Source organism: Diabrotica virgifera, chromosome 8, assembly GCF_917563875.1.
Source record: "Diabrotica virgifera virgifera chromosome 8, PGI_DIABVI_V3a".
Taxonomy (NCBI): domain Eukaryota; kingdom Metazoa; phylum Arthropoda; class Insecta; order Coleoptera; family Chrysomelidae; genus Diabrotica; species Diabrotica virgifera.
The window spans coordinates 222,409,174-222,425,788 of NC_065450.1; the positions used below are offsets into that span (position 1 = coordinate 222,409,174).

Here is a 16,615-nt window from a genome sequence, read left to right on the forward strand (position 1 = left end):
TTTTAGTAATAAGTTTATTGTCTATTTAACATCAGTTCCTTATCAGCATTTCATTACCTTACAATTATTTACATTGTTTATTAGAATATAATAAAAAATTATAATTTATCTGATCGTTTATCACATTCTATATCATGTAAAAACATCACATCCTAAATACTACTTAAAATAGAGCTTATATTATTGTTTAAAAATCAAAATTTTAATTATTTTTTTAGAAAATTAAATACTGAAAGACCTACTTCATTAAAATTAACAATCCACTGTTTGTATTTTAGAGCAGGGATGCACAGAGAGCGTAGCACATGGATGCTTGATTCATGCATCTAAATATAGAAGAGGCATACAACTCAAAATGTGTTGTATGCATGGTTGATATAAATCAACCCTATTGGGTTGAAACCACCCCGAAGCCAGTCAAAAATAGAAAATTCGGAATAAAAACATGTGTCACACTATACTTTTTGGAAAAACTGAATAAATCAACCCCAAAGGATTGAAACCGGTTTTTACTATAGTTAGTTACTATAGCTTACCATAAAACCATGCTTCGTACTATATTTAAAAAAAAAAACTGAATAAATCATACCATAAAACATGTGTCGAACTATATTTTTTTGAGAAACTGAACAAATCAACTTCCAATGGACTGAAATCACCCTGAAACTAGTCAAAGAATAGAAAGTTAAAATAAGTGTATATGTATCAGATATTACTGTATACAGCAAGGTTACTGCAGGCGTCTCGATTCTTCGAATGACGCTGAATAGGATTTCGGGCCCGTGGAAAAACACGAGTATTCAATTCAAAAAGATGTTGTCATTTAGATCTAGAGACTGCTCAGTGCTCAGTCTATGTTAATATATACGCCTATGTGAATACATAGCACATTCATGGTAGAAACTTAACAATAGCCCTACGTGGCCCTTATTTCGCGCAGCTCTGTTTATCCCTGGCTCATAGTTTACTGGTCTAACCATCATAAATCTACACAAGCTACTGGTCCCGATGTTATCTAAAGATAATATTTTTATAAGGTTTGTTTTTGCAGGAGCTTCTACTGTTTTGCAGATAATTTATGAACTGTGGACTTTGTACCTTTGTCCTCTAATTTATACTTTTACAAAGACTGAAAAAACTAGAAGTTTTTATTAAATATTTAGAGTTTGAAACTTTTCAAACTGTTTGCAGTTAGTCACTGCAAAAGCTAACCTTAAAGTTCTGTTTTATTTTCTGACCACAGTCCTACAATCTTTTATCAATCAAAACTATTGGACATTTTTAGATCCTTTTAAACACCTACAAATTTTTAGAAATATACAGGGTGATTGATTAGTGGGGTAAAGCTTAATAGATCCGCTATAGTAATAGATAGCAATAAAAGTTAATAACAAAAATTGTAGCCAACTTTCAGCTTTACATTATGAAATTAGTTAGAATGTTACAGGGTGTTCGATAACACAGTGGCAGACCAAACTTATGTTTTTTTAAATGCAACACTATTTTATTTTAAAATCGAAATCATGTAAACTTCTCCATCACAAAAATATAAAAGTTTGTTATGTTATACGGGGTATCTACAAAGTTATAACCCATTTTGTATGAAAATCGTAACAAGTTCAACTCCCTGTATAAATAAAAATAAGCACAACAGCAATGGTTTATTAATGCCATATTTTTTTATTTATTGTCAAAATTTTTAAGAATGATTGACATTGCTAATTTTCTTTGTAACAAATACAGGGTGAGTCAAAACGCAAGTACATTATTTTCTCAGTAAAATTTAAATGGGATACCCTGTATTTTATATCACTATTGAAAAGTAGGTAACATTACCGTACTTTAATTTGTACACAACATTCCCTATGTCCAAATTTATTAGTTTTCGAGATATTTTCATTTTTCAGAGCAAATTATTTTAGGTGTCTAAATGTATGTAAATTTTAAGTAAGCCATGACTGAATTGACAATTGACGATTACTGATTATCAATCCGGTAATCAATGTAACAATGTAGCAAATAAAGAAATAAAAATAATTTATTAGTACCTAATACATTTTACAAAAAAAGAAAGAACGAAAAATAATTTATCAGTAATACATTTTGCAAAAAAGCATGTTTGAAAAAATTAGAAGTTACTTTTAATAAAATATTTTTAATATTTAATTGCATAAGGTGTTCAAAATTACCTCTTAACACATTTATGCACGCCTAAAAACGATTATTGGATGAACTACTTACTCTACGAAGCATTTGTAAATTAACACATCGAAATACACTTTGTATTCTATTTTTCATCTCATCCCTTGATGTTGGAGGTATTTTATAAACTTCATTATTAATGTAACCCCAAAAAAATCAGTCCAGTTTATTAAATTCTGGTGATTTGGGTGGCCACGCTATTGGTCCATTGAAAAATAAAAATATCTCGAAAACTAATAAATTTAGACGTAGGGAATGTTATCTAAAAATTAAAGTACGGTAATGTTACTTTTCAATAATGATATAAAATACAGGGTGTTCCATTTAACATTACTGAGAAAATAATGTACTTGCGTTTTGACTCACCCTGTATTTGATATAAAGCACATTAGCAATATCAATCATTCTTGAAAATTTTGCCTTTTTGCTTATTTTTATTTATACAGGGAGTTGAACTTGTTACGATTTTCATATAAAATTGGTTATAACTTTGTAAATACCCTGTATAACATAACAAACCTTTATATTTTTGTGATGGAGAAGTTAACAGGATTTCGAATTTAAAATAAAATATAGGGTGTTCCATTTAAAAAACATAAGTTTGGTCTGCCACTGTGTTATCGAACACCCTGTAACATTCTAACTAATTTTGTAATGTGAAGATCAAAGGTGGCTAAAATTTTTGTTATTAACTTTTATTGCTATCTATTACTATAGCGGATCTATTGAGCCTTACCCCACTAATCAATCACCCTGTAGTGTAAAGTTTATACCACACCCTTCTTTCAGTGCGTCAACGATAAAATGTTGAAATATATTAACCTGTTATTTATAGTATCATGCCTAGAACGACAATAATTAGGCATTCCAAATCACGTGATATAATATGGCTGCTGGATGGCGAAACTGTCATCCATAGGCGTATCCAATGTTTAAACCACTTCATATTTAATTTGCTATCACAATTTCACAAATTTCGCTACACAATTAACAAAAAAACAAAACCAAACAGGATATTCTTTACAAATTTGTCAATATTCAAGGTAAACATTAGATACGCCATGACCACCCCCCTTAACTATGTCTATGGCCATGTCAGTTTAGCCATCCACCGGCCACCACTGACAGTTCATTGGAATCCCTAATTGTAATTTTACCCCTTGACATTGTGAAAGTATGCAACCATCCGTCAACGAATACATAATTTTCTGAGTTCTATCAATATCAACAATCACGATAGAGAGAATTCGACAAACTATAATGCACTGAAAAAACGGTTTGGTGTGAACTTTAATGTATTGATCCTATGACTCAAAATATAAGACGGTTTCTGTAATAGAATACCGTTATCAGTTGATTGTAATATTCTAAAAATCTCTGTTATATTCTTCGTAATAATCTTTGTTTAATTTATGAAACTAGGATTTGGTCTTTGTACTGTCTAGAATAAAAGCAACATAAAAGAAACGACGTTACTACAGATAATAATAATGACCAACAACGTGCTCACTTTAAATTTTTTGTCATAAGCATATGAGAATGGAATGGAATAGGAATGCTTAGTAAAACTAACCGAACAAAGCAAGAATTACTTAGTTAACTCCTATAGATGGATAAATCTTAAAAGTGAAGTAAGAGAGAACATTAGCTTGCAAAGAGAAGACAACCAAATTGATTGGAAATAGATCTATGACTCTTTAGAATCTGCGTCACTAAAATGCGGGAAAAAGATTAATCACAAAAGAAATAAGTACTGAGAACATCTATAATGACTGAAATAGTGAAAAATCTATCTGATTTAGTTTGTGTGTGTTGTATGTCAGTTTAAAGAAAAATGATATGGCCGTCCGCACATGGGTCGATCGAAGACACGTCTCGAAGTTTGCGCGTCGTGGTCGTCTTGTACGAACCCTGCGGCACATGCAATTGCTCTCCGCACACTAGTCGATTCAGTTTGCTCACATCTTCCAACCAAGAAGAACGCATTTTTTATATATTAGTCCTGTCGCCAAGGGGGGTACAACGGCCTCCTGTATTCAGATGGACTTACCCAAGTTTTTATTGTGTATTTTGGCCCGTAGAACACGAATTTTTTGGGTAACAGTTGATCCGGATGTCGATAAGATTGTTATAAACAAAGAAGTTGAGGAATTACATAACAGCGATTTCTCGCAAAACAAAATATGTTTTTGTATTTTTTGGGCCATTCTAACCAAAAAATGTTCCTACAAGTTTTTTCGTAGGATGCATAGTTTTCGAGATAAACGCGGTTGAAATTTCAAAAAATCGAAAAATTGCAATTTTTGAACCCGAATAACTTTTGATTAAAAAATAAAATAGCAATTCTGCTTACCGCGTTTGAAAGTTCAAGTCAAATTCTATCGGTTTCGAATATATACATTGCTAAAAATGTATGTGTTTATTTCTAAAAAAAGCTATAAACACATAGTGTTTCCCGTGCCTAATACATGCGTTTACATGCATGCTACGTAGAAATAGCCTCGCTTCCACTTGTACCTACTCTACCTACTCGTTCGATTTTAAATGAGAAATCATTGAAAACATCACTCCAGCACTAGGTGTTTATACTTTTGTTTAACAATAAAATAATAAATTTTTAGCAATGCAAATAACTAAAACCGATATACTTTGACTTGAACTTTCAAATGCGGTAAGCAGAATTGCTATTTTATTTTTTAATCAAAAGTTATTCGGGTACAAAAATTGCAATTTTTCGATTTTTTGAAAGTTCCACCGCGTTTATCTCGAAAACTATGCATCCTACGAAAAAATTTGTAGGAACACTTTTTGGTTAGAATGGCCCAAAAAATACAAAAACATGTTTTGTCTTGCGAGAAATCGCTGTTATGTAATTCCTCAACTTCTTTGTTTATAACAATCTTATCGACATCCGGATCAACTGTTACCCAAAAAATTCGTGTTCTACGGGTCAAAATACATAAAAAAAACTTGGGTAAGTCCATCTGAATACAGGAGGCCGTTGTACCCCCCCTGGCGACAGGACTATATCAACCAAAACGACTATTTAGATCTGTGAAAAATACGGTATTGTTTCATTTTTAGTACTTTTAATTTGTATACAATCAGCATTATACAATTGAGGGCATTTTTCTACTTCCTTAACGAATTTTATAATAAACACCTAGAAACAGAAGTTCAATGTTTTCAGAATTTTATAGGTATTACAAACAATATATTTCTACAAAGCTACTATATTTCTACATGCTACAATTATAGCGATACGCTTTAATTACTATTTTTGCTAATTTTAATTTTAATAATTTTTCTCAAAACGAAATAATATGGGTCATACAAAAGTCACAGTTAATATACAAACCAGATGCTAAGAAAGACACGGTTTTACGAAACGAAATGCATCCCTAACCATATGGTTTTTGGTGTGTTTAGTTTAACAAAATGAATTCCCCATAAATTAATTACCATATCAGACCATATGTGTCAACAACTCACAAAGGACATGCGTTCAAAAGGTTTCTTAAAACTGTAGAAGTGTTTCTGTTTTTAAACGCCAGATCTAAATAATTTATTGCCCTCTTCGGGCCATAGTGTAGAAAGGCATACATCGATATAATAGTGTTGTAGTTTTAGCCAGTCTCTTCACAGCATGCGAACAATGCAGACAAACCCTCGGCTCGCTAACAATCGACCCTCTTCCGAGATCTAAGCAAACACCTTTTTTTGTTATCAAAATAAATATAGTTGTTTTCCTAACAAGTGCAGAAAGTCATACTTTTCCGCACGCGATTTCAGTTTGTCGAACGAAGCGAAGCGGAGTTCAGCAAGCAGTCGAGTGCGGAAAAGAGGCTTTCTGCAAGAGTTAGGAACAATATTTTTTCTACGAGCATTTAAAAATGACCAAATTAATTGAATTAATATAAAAATACATACACAAATTAAATCTTTGACAAAGTTGTCAAAACCAAACTTTCTATATAATTGGTTAGCATGACGACGATCTAATAACACCGAATTAAATTCAATGCGGTGCCTAAATACCTGTTATGTACAGGTTTTAATTGATTTAGATGGCATCAAGTGACGAAGAACTACCTCCATCTATCCTCGACGTTGTCAATTATCTTAATTTGTTACCGGAAAAATCAGCAAACAGGTACAAGAAAGAATACAATATTTTTATGAGTTGGTGTAAAGAAAAAAGTGTAAATAGCTTAAAAGAAGAAGTGTTTTTGGCTTATTTTATTAGTCTATCCAAAATCTGCAAACCAAATACGTTGTGGTCCCGCTATTCCATGCTCAAGTCAGTATTAAAAATTGAAAAAAATGTCAATATAGGCGATTATTTTAAGTTAACAGCATATTTGAAGAAAAAAGCGTAGAATTCAGTTGTACGTTCAATATAAACATTGTAAATAATAAATAGATATAATTAAAATTACAAATTTTGTATTTGATAATAATAAAATTGTTAAAAAGTTGACTTAATTCTTTGACAATGTTGTCAAAACCAAACTTTCAATATAATTAGTTAGCATGACGACGATCTTGGTTTCCATGACGGTGGATGCGCGTGCGGAAAAGTAAAAACCGCGTGCGGAAAAGTAAACCGCGTGCGGAAAAGTAACACGCGTGCGGAAAAGTAAAACTTTCTAAACTAAAATGCGTGCGCGAAAGTAGACATTTTTGCACGCTCGTAGAAAAAATATTTTACTGTTCGTTTGTCACACTTATTTTTATTATTTCAAATAATTGTTTCCGTCAACATACACCAACGGAACATTATAAAATCAACGAACATAACATTCATCGATCAAAAATCAATAAAAAACGAAGGAAACGAATAAAATAAACTTAGTTCCATGACTGAAAACGTGCGTCTCACTTAAACTTTCTCGTGCGCTACCGATCGCAAGGGACGAGGGTCGTACAAGACGAGGAGATTTGCAATCCTAAACGCCCCGTCTACGGAGCTCAATGCCACAACGAAGGAACATGAGTGGGGAGAGATTTACAAATAACAGTGGTTACATGGACGCTTCGCCAGTGATTCCCGTATTCTTTTCTAACAAATTTCACTATTTTAATCTTGATCCAAGTAATTAAGTCTTAGATTTTGAAAGCCCTAAATCTCTAACAAGGTCGTTTTCGAATTGCTTCAGAAAGTAAGGTTCTTTTGATGGATTTGAATGATCCAGATAAAATGTACGAAAATAAGGAAGTACATTCAGAAAGGAAACTCGATTGATATTTTACTTGACCAGTAAAAACGTAAGGAGGCACGCACGTGAAACGATTAAGAATGACTATAGTCACTAAAATAATAAGGAATGAGAAATACTAAAGATCATATTGATCTAAACCTTCAATAACAAATCTACATTCTTCGGTACGAAACCATTTCAGTTCATAAATTAACCAAGTGGATGATATTGTTGTACTCAGGTACATTTCAATATTTCAGATAGACCTAGGACATAGTATTACCCAAAGTCATGTCAGGTTTGGGGAATTTGTACATTGATTTTGTGTCTAACAGTTAAACTAGATTCACTACTGAAAGCACTTTCAGAAGAAGTCAAAGAATTCGGAACTCTGACCTCCCTCAAGCTCTTAGACTGAGCCAGACTTCTTCGTTCCACGTCTTGAGCATCTTCTAAAACCCTAGATACCTTCTGGTGTTCTAAAGGAATTCTAGGATCTACTGGTGGTTTGTAAGGCGTTTCTTCTTTAGGCTTGTGGTGTCGATGGTGTCTCTTGTGGTGCTTTTTGATATCTTTTATCTTTCTTTCAGTCATGGAACCTCTTTCTCCAAGCGGTCCGTTTTGATTGTCTCGTATTTTGATGTCTTCTTCGTCTAATTCTTCTATTGGTTCTTCGTCTTCTTCAATTACGCTGTTTTGGATCCACTCTCTGATTCTGTTTTTCTTCGCTACTCTGTCCACTGTTGTTTCTAGGCCGTATTGAGTGAGAGAGAAGAGCAGTCTGTGTTTTTCTTCAGGGCTGCTGTGGAAGCTGTACATTGAAGGGCAGAGGCCATCGTCTTCCTTTAACGCCTCATTGGTCTTCTCCATACCTGGCAAAAATATAGAGAAGATAAATTAAACACAAATATATAAATAATTTTGTTCTGAAGCTATTTCCTTGTGGAATTTTTATGATTCACTATTTAGATGGGAAATAAGCCACAATTAAATTGAAAAAATAATTTTATTTACGTTTCGAAGCCCAAATCGGGTTTCGTTGTCAAAATACAAAATACTACTAAATTAAACAAAACTGTTGTTGCTAAGTAAAAAATTCTTCTAATTTATTTAATCTGACTCATTTATATTGGCAATTCAGACGTATATTATACATTTTAAAGTAGAAGACTTTAAAATGATATCGCCAATATTTATGAGTTGCTTCTTGGGACGACTTTACTAAAAGATAGTTCATTCGATTACATGAAATCAATCCCAACTCAAGAATATCCGTCACAAAAAATTATAGCAAGTGATCTGTCTTTAAAAAGACAACCAAATGTAACGATGACAGTAAAATTCTCTCGTTAGAGATTCCATAGTAAATCAGGAGGGAAAACCAGGAAAAAACCTCGTGATACTATCCCGACATCGTAAGGATTTGGTCTTACATTTAATTTACTTTCAAAAACTAATACCAAATTCTGACTTTAATATGTTTAAATTATAAATAATATTAATAGTACATAGGTATTCAATAAGTAATACTAAAATATAAAATTTGTACGAACTCGATATGTTATTGACTTACTAATCGTGGTATTTTCTTTCTATTGACTTCCTCTTTCAGTATGGGTAACCACATCCTACTGCATTCTACCGAGGAATTTGCGACACAATTGATTTCATTTAGCATAATTAGAGCCGCTTCTTTGATTTTTCTCTTTTTACTATCTGATTCTTTCAGGACTATACTTGAATCTCTCCACTGAAAATTATTTAAATAATGGCTTCGAAACGTTAATAAAATTATTTTTTCAATTTAATTGTGGCTTATTTTCCATCTAAATAGTTAATCATAAATAATTTATTGGGGCAAACTAAATTAAAGAGAAAGCAATAAGAGGTAATATGGAGTGTAACAATTTTAACCGAATTAATTTTGATTCCAAAACATTTAACAGAATAAGGAGAAGTAAAAACAAAAGAAAGTATATCTCTTATTTAATCACAATTGATGATAAGGTATTGCTTGTTTAACTTACAGTGTTATGTACCTTGTCAAATATATCCATCAATGTACTTACCTTTTGACATCCATCTATCTTCCAAAAATCTATGTACTTCCGCTAGACCTGCTGGTCTTTTCTCTGCCCTTGGTTCCAAGTACTTTTTAAACAGTCTTTGGGCTTTGGACGAAACCAATTTAAACATTTTAGGTTGTCTCTTCAAAGGTATATTGGAGTTCTGCCAGGAAAGATAACGGACATATCGGGGATCATCCATAGCAGCCTTTTGCCATGGCAAACAGCCAGTGAGACAGACAAATATGACTATGCCGAACTGCCACACGTCGTGGGAAGTCTTTGCTCTAAAAAATACATAGATAATTATAATTTTTTACACTAGATACAGGAACGGAATACCTTGATATAATACACTTGATTATACACTGACGGTCAAAATTATGAAATAAATTCATTTTTTCGAAAATGAGCGACTTTGGAGACAAATCCAAAAACAGGTCGATTTTTATTTTTAAATTATGATTTTTTTGGTATATATATTAAACTAGTGAAGAGCAAGAAAACAGATCGGACAGAGTTCTTCAAAACTATAATATAGTCGCCATATATACGACCATATTATAGTCGCCAAAAAGGAAGCGAAAGTAGCAGTAGCAAAAGCTAAAGCAGAAGCGTATTCAAACCTATACGATCAACTTGATACCAAGAAAGGCGAAGCAAAGATATATAAAATAGCCAAACAGAGAGCAAAGAAAGCAAGAGATTTTAATCAGATTAGATGTATCCGAGATGTAAATAATAAAATACTAATTCACGAAAAGGGTGTCAAAAAGAGATGGAGAAATTATTTTGACAGTTTATTAAATGAAGAATTTGACAGACAGCCTGTTGAGTTAACGGAGACAGTAACAGCAATGGTTACCAGAATAACAAACGGGAAAGTGGCTCAAGCGCTTCAAAAAATAAAGAAAAGAAAAGTAGTCGGACCAGATGATATTCCTGGGGAAGTATGGAGAGCATTGGGAGAGACAGGAATAAGTTGGCTAGCAGGTCTATTTAATAGAATTATGGAAGTTGGACAAATGCCAGACGAATGGAGAAGTAGTATATTAGTACCTGTCTACAAAAACAAGGGAGACATACAACAATGTACAAACTACAGGGCTATAAAACTACTTAGCCACACCATGAAAATATGGGAGAGAGTAATTGATAGACGGATACGTGAAGAAACAAAAATATCCGATAATCAATTTGGCTTTATGCAGGGCAGATCAACAACAGATGAAATTTTCATTGTAAAGCAACTGATAGAAAAGTACAGGAATAAAGAGACCAACGCTCATATGGTATTCATTGAACTTGAGAAATCATATGATAGATTTCCTCGAGAGATTCTGTGGTGGGCACTCAATAAGAAAGGAGTCCCTGGCGAATATGTAAAGATTGTGAGAGATATGTATGAGGGAGTAACGACTAGTGTTAGGACAGGTGTGGGAGAGACTGATAAATTTCAGGTGAAAGTAGGATTGCACCAAGGCTTGGTGCTTAGTCCTTATTTATTCTCATTAGTTTTGGACCAGATAACGGCGAAACTACAGGGTAGCATTCCATGGTGCCTAATGTATGCTGATGATGTAGTGTTAATAGGAAATAGTGAAAGAGACTTGGAACAAAAACTGGAACAGTGGAGACAAGCTTTGAAGGAAAAAGGTTTAAAACTTAGGAGGACAAAAACAGAGTATTTGGAATGTTCATTTAAAGATGGAGTTAATACAAATAAAATGGTATCTTTGAATGGTGAAATGATTGTGAAAAGCAATAGTTTTAAGTACCTAGGATCGGTATTACAGAGTAATGGAGAAATAGATGGAGATGCATGCAGTAGAATTAGGGCTGGATGGATGAAATGGAAAGAAGCGAGTGGTGTGTTGTGTGGCAGAAAAATTCCAATGAAACTGAAGGGAAAATTGTATAAAACAGCCATAAGACCGGCTATAGTGTACGGAACTGAATGTTGGACAGTGAAAAAGAAAGACGAACAACGAATGCATGTGGCAGAAATGAGAATGCTTCGATGGATGAGTGGAGTGACAAAGAAGGATAAAATTAGAAATGAGTATATTAGGGGAAGTCTAGGTGTGGCACCAATTGATGCCAAAATGAGACAGCATAGGTTAAGGTGGTTTGGTCATGTTGATATGATCCAAGATAGAACTGTGTGGAGAAATGCAATTAGGGAAGCCGACCCCGCATAGGGATAAGGTAAAGAGAATGATGATGATATATTAAACTAGTGACGTTATCCATCTGAGCGTGATACGTGTTCGATGATTTTTTTAACTGAGAGTAGGGGTCGTGTGATAGCTCATTTGAAAGGATATTCAATTATCTATCAATAACAAAATTTTGAATATGTTGCCCATGTGAGTCCATTTCAATTTAGGCAAAGAGAAATAAATAAAAAGACTTATAGTCAATTTATTCTACCACGGACGACCTGTTTCGCATACTATAATTTACTATGCATCCTCAGGTTTTCGGTACGGCAAAGTTAATTGATGCCGATACAAGAAATATTCATTATATTCCTAATAGTAATAGTTTCTAGTAAGCTTGGATTCCTTGAAAGACTTCCATATCTTTATGTATTTTTCTTGAGGCTTATCTATTATTCATTGAATATAGGATTTTTGATTCCGCATTTAGACCATATGTAAAAATATGCATTATTAAAACCCATTATGCAAGGCGAAATGTACCAAAATCGAAAAATCCTGGTTTATGCAATAATAAAATGATTCAGATAAAGTCGAGTTATTTAGAGCAACAGTCAACAGGATTTGCATAGCTCTGATGGTTGTCAATCCTCCTCGAAAAGATGTTTAAAAATTCAACGATAAACTTACGTGTAGGTACCATCTGTAGGTACCAAAAGGACCTCCGGCGCAGCGTAGGGCAACCATTCGTTTCTTCGAAGTACTACAGTTCCCGATAGTCGAGTTTCGCCAAAATCACACAGTTTGATTCTAGAAAAATCTGATTTGAATACTAAAATGTTGTCTAATTTGACGTCACGATGAACAAGATCTCGTGCATGCATATGTTCCAAGGCAGCTGCTAACTGTTTTGCTACTCTTTTCGTGTGTAGTTCTCCTATACCGATTTCAGAGACATTTGACGTCAAATCACCTGAAAATAAAGAGACGAGTATTAATACAGACTTTAATTAAACAATATTTTTGAAGTTATACTTCTTTAGGCACTAGGGTGAATTTTTACATTCCCTGGCGCATGCGCACACCGACAGTATGGGATTAGTCGCTACAACTTTTAAGTTAGGTAGCGCAAATAATGTGTGCGTGAAAAGAATATATTAAGAGTATTAGTGTTTTTAGTAAATATATTTATTATAATTTTTATGTCTGTTGATTTGTCTTCCCCCTAATAAGTATTATTGAAAATGTTTATTTTCAATTAATGTATCTGTCACCGTGATTGTAATTATGTCCGAGAAATGACCGACTGAATTCAAAAATGGTGGTAGCTGATCGGTAGAGCATCGACTAGGGATCGAGAGGTCCCCTGTTCAAATCCGGACAAAGTCATATTTTTTTTAGTTTTTGGTATCCTTTTTGTTCTTTCTAAAATTAGTTTAATATTTAAATACAATACAAAAAAACTGTTGAAAGTAGATAGGTATATTGATTTCGTTGAAATCATAATAATCATAATAATTCATAACCTATATGAAGTTAGATTATATTATAATAGAAGTATAACTTCTTACGTGCGTACAAAGTACACACACATTATTTTTTTATAAATTCTGTAGCATAAAGGATTTTAGTAATGCAAAAATAGACGAAATATACCATCCAATTTGTAATACCATCCTTCGCCCAGGACTTTGTGGATTCTTGAACATGCAGGTTTCTTCTCCTCGCAGAACTTCCTCCATGAGTCTCTTTTGGCTTTACGGATTTCTTTATTGTACTGCGTCAGTTTTTCTCTATAAATATCCCACTCTTGATTTGATTTGGCCTTAATAAGTAGCCTTCTTACTTCTGCCCTTAGCTTTTGCAAGTGTTCATTCCACCAAGATGTATTTTTCTTGTGTTTTCTTGATCTCTCTGACAATTTTCGTGATAAGCGGCCATTATATCCTCGTTTACCATTTCCACTGCTAGTTCGAGACCCTTCACACTTATGTTTTTTTTTCCAGATACAAAAGTCTTTCCACGTCTTCTACGGTATTTTTTAAAGTTTGTTCTGAGTATATATCAAAAGAAGAGGAGATAATATACATCCCTGTCGAACTCCGCGTTGAATAGGAACAGGATATGTAAACTTGCCAGCTATTCTAATGCTGGTTGTTTAATTATATTATATTCTTCTTCTTCTTCTTTTGGCATCATAACCCTGGATGGGTTTTGCCTGTCCTTCCATTCGTTATTATTTTCATTGTCAGGTGTTCTTTTAATGGTCATGTACTTAGTTTTTGTTTCGTATATGTGCTCTTTTTTGTGCTTCAGGATTAATTTCCTTGAACGTTTCCATTAGTTGTGTCTTGCTTCTACATAATAATGACGACATCGTCTGCATATGCAGTAATTTGTACTGTTTTGTTATTTATATGGCCGGTTACATTGGTTTTTCTGATGACTGCGTCAAGAACTAGATTGAACAGCATGGTTGATAGTGCGTCTCCCTGTCTCACCCCCATGTTGATGTCAAACAGGGGAGACAGTTCTCCATCTACTCTAACTGCGGCTTTTAACGTCATTTTTATGGGGCTGATATATTTTTTGGTATGCTTAAATTACGGAGGTCTTCCAGCATTTTGTCTCTTTTCACACTATCAAAAGCTTGTTTAAAGTCACTATATACATATTATACATACAGTGCACTGGAATAAGTGTTACCCCCTTATTAACTTATTTATTTTTAGCACATAAGCAAAACGCTCGGACAGGTCGATTTTTAAAATAATCCTAGTATGTTATAGCATCAATGTTTCGAACTTTACGCAATCCCTCTTCAGGTGACAGACATAACTTTGATTTTTTTAAATGGGAAAGTACATTATGTGATACCTCATTTAAAAGCTTTTAAAATACTGATTACAAAAATGTATAATAATTTAATCCTTTTTAAGTAAAATTTAATAAAAAATGTTTGGCTTGGTAAAAGGTATATTAGTTTAAAAAGCCTATATAGGGCTGCAAATATAGAAACAAACGTTTCGTTTCTATGTTTGTAGACCTACAGCGGCTTTTTAAACTAATATACCTTTTACCAAGCCAAAAATTTTTTATTAAATTTTACTTGTAATTAATGGTATACAGCCAGCTATAGGAAATTTTTCCTTGTGGATTTTTAGGAGTAGGTGCAAAATTTTGGTCGAATTCTTTCTAAATGCGTTCATTTTTTTCGAATCAAATCCTGAGAAAACTAATAAATATTTTTGAAAAATTTAAACTCAGAATGAAATATTACAGTATTCTCGATCGTCTAAAGTCCCCGAGAACTTCTATAATGTTTATTTTAATAGGTCACAGGGGTGAAAAAAGAGAAAATTTAGTCTGATTTTTAATTTCAAATATATCATTCAAAAGAAGCTTTTTGTTTATTCCAAGGGACTGTCAGTCCTCGGTAATAATGTAATCTTTTATACTGAATTTAAATTTTTTATAAATATTTATTAGTTTTCTCAGGATTTGAAAAAAATAAATACGTTTAAAAATAATTCGACCGAAATTTTGCGCCTACGCTGTCAAAAAAGATTAAAGTATTATACATTTTTCTAATCAGTATTTCAAAAGCTTTTCAATGAGGTGTCACATGATGTACTTTCCCATTTAAAAAAATCAAAGTTATGCCTGTCACCTGAAGAGGGATCGCGTAAAGTTCGAAACATTGGTGCTATAACATACTATGATTATTTTAAAAATCGACCTATCCGAGCGTTTTGCTTATGTGCTAAGAATAAATAAGTTAATAAGGGGGGTAACACTTATTCCGGCGCACTGTATATATGTATAGTTCTATGTCGTATTCATAAGCTTTTTCTTGTATCGTTCTTAGTATGAATATGTTGTCTGTAGTAGCTCTATTTGGTCTGAAACCATTTTGATAATCACCAATTAATTATATTTTCGGAGTATTCTGACAATCAATTGTAGATAATGCCAGAAATGATTTTGTAATTACATTTAGCAATGTAATTGGTCAATGAAATAGTTGACAATTTTGCTAAATCAGCTTATGTGATCGGAGAAAAAATAAACAAAAATTTAATTCCAGCTTCAGATATTGATACTTTTAGCAGACAAAAACTTAAAAATAATTGGCAATTGCATTACAGAGAATGTAATACTGGCTCAAATTTTGCTCATTGTAACCCTAGGATATTCTCAAAAAGATGGTTTTATACAGAATATAACAGACATTTTATAAAGACCATAAATCGGTTGAGAGCCAATCATGCTCTTACGCCATCTTACATGCATAGAATCGGCTAGGCAGATACTCCCAATTGTACTTGTGGCAAAATCGGAGATCTAACACATGTCATATTAGAATGTCATTTAAACATAAATAACATAAACGACCTTTATAAGGAATTAAAAGATTTAAAATGTTTTTTCCCAATAAACCTAAATACTTTAATATTTACAAATGATATGGAAATTCTTCATCTCATTTATAAACATGTTAAATTATGTAAATACAAGTTGTAAACGTAATATGTAATAAATAGGCATAATTTGTTAATGTGGTTTGAAAAAATTAAAAAAAAAATAATATTAAAAAAACACAAAATAAAATAATAACAAAAAAAATAATAAACAAAAAAAAAAAGAAAAAAAAGGAACAAAAATAAAAAAGAATAGAAAAAAAAAGAAGTAAAAAAAGTGTTTCGCACAAATTAAAATATATATTAAAAAAAAACACAGTAAAATAATTAAAAAAAAACAAAATAAAAAAAGCTATACAATGTACCAATGTATCTATAAAAATAAAATTGTAGAATGTACTTATGTTATAAGAAATTTATGACTATGAATCTGCAATCAATTACAAACAAGTCTGGCTAATTGGCTCTGCCAAAGCCATTTTTCAAAAAAAAAATGTAATTGGTCTGTAATTCTGGCATTCCTTCTTATCTCATTTTTATATATTGGCTGTATAAGACCAACT

At 32.6% G+C, this 16,615-nt stretch overlaps 1 protein-coding gene across 1 annotated transcript in view; it reads right to left on the reverse strand.

Moving 5' to 3' along the window:
- Nucleotides 1–16,615, reverse strand: part of LOC114341865 (serine/threonine-protein kinase SBK1-like) — a 58,706-nt gene continuing 42,091 nt past the window's right edge. The window contains exons 4-6 of the mRNA XM_028292677.2: nucleotides 12,322–12,604; nucleotides 9,473–9,756; nucleotides 1–8,275 (exon numbers count right to left, since the gene is read on the reverse strand). Of these exons, the coding sequence (XP_028148478.1) occupies nucleotides 7,698–8,275; nucleotides 9,473–9,756; nucleotides 12,322–12,604 (1,145 nt within the window). The 3' untranslated portion in view covers nucleotides 1–7,697. The remainder of the gene's footprint in view (nucleotides 8,276–9,472; nucleotides 9,757–12,321; nucleotides 12,605–16,615) is intronic.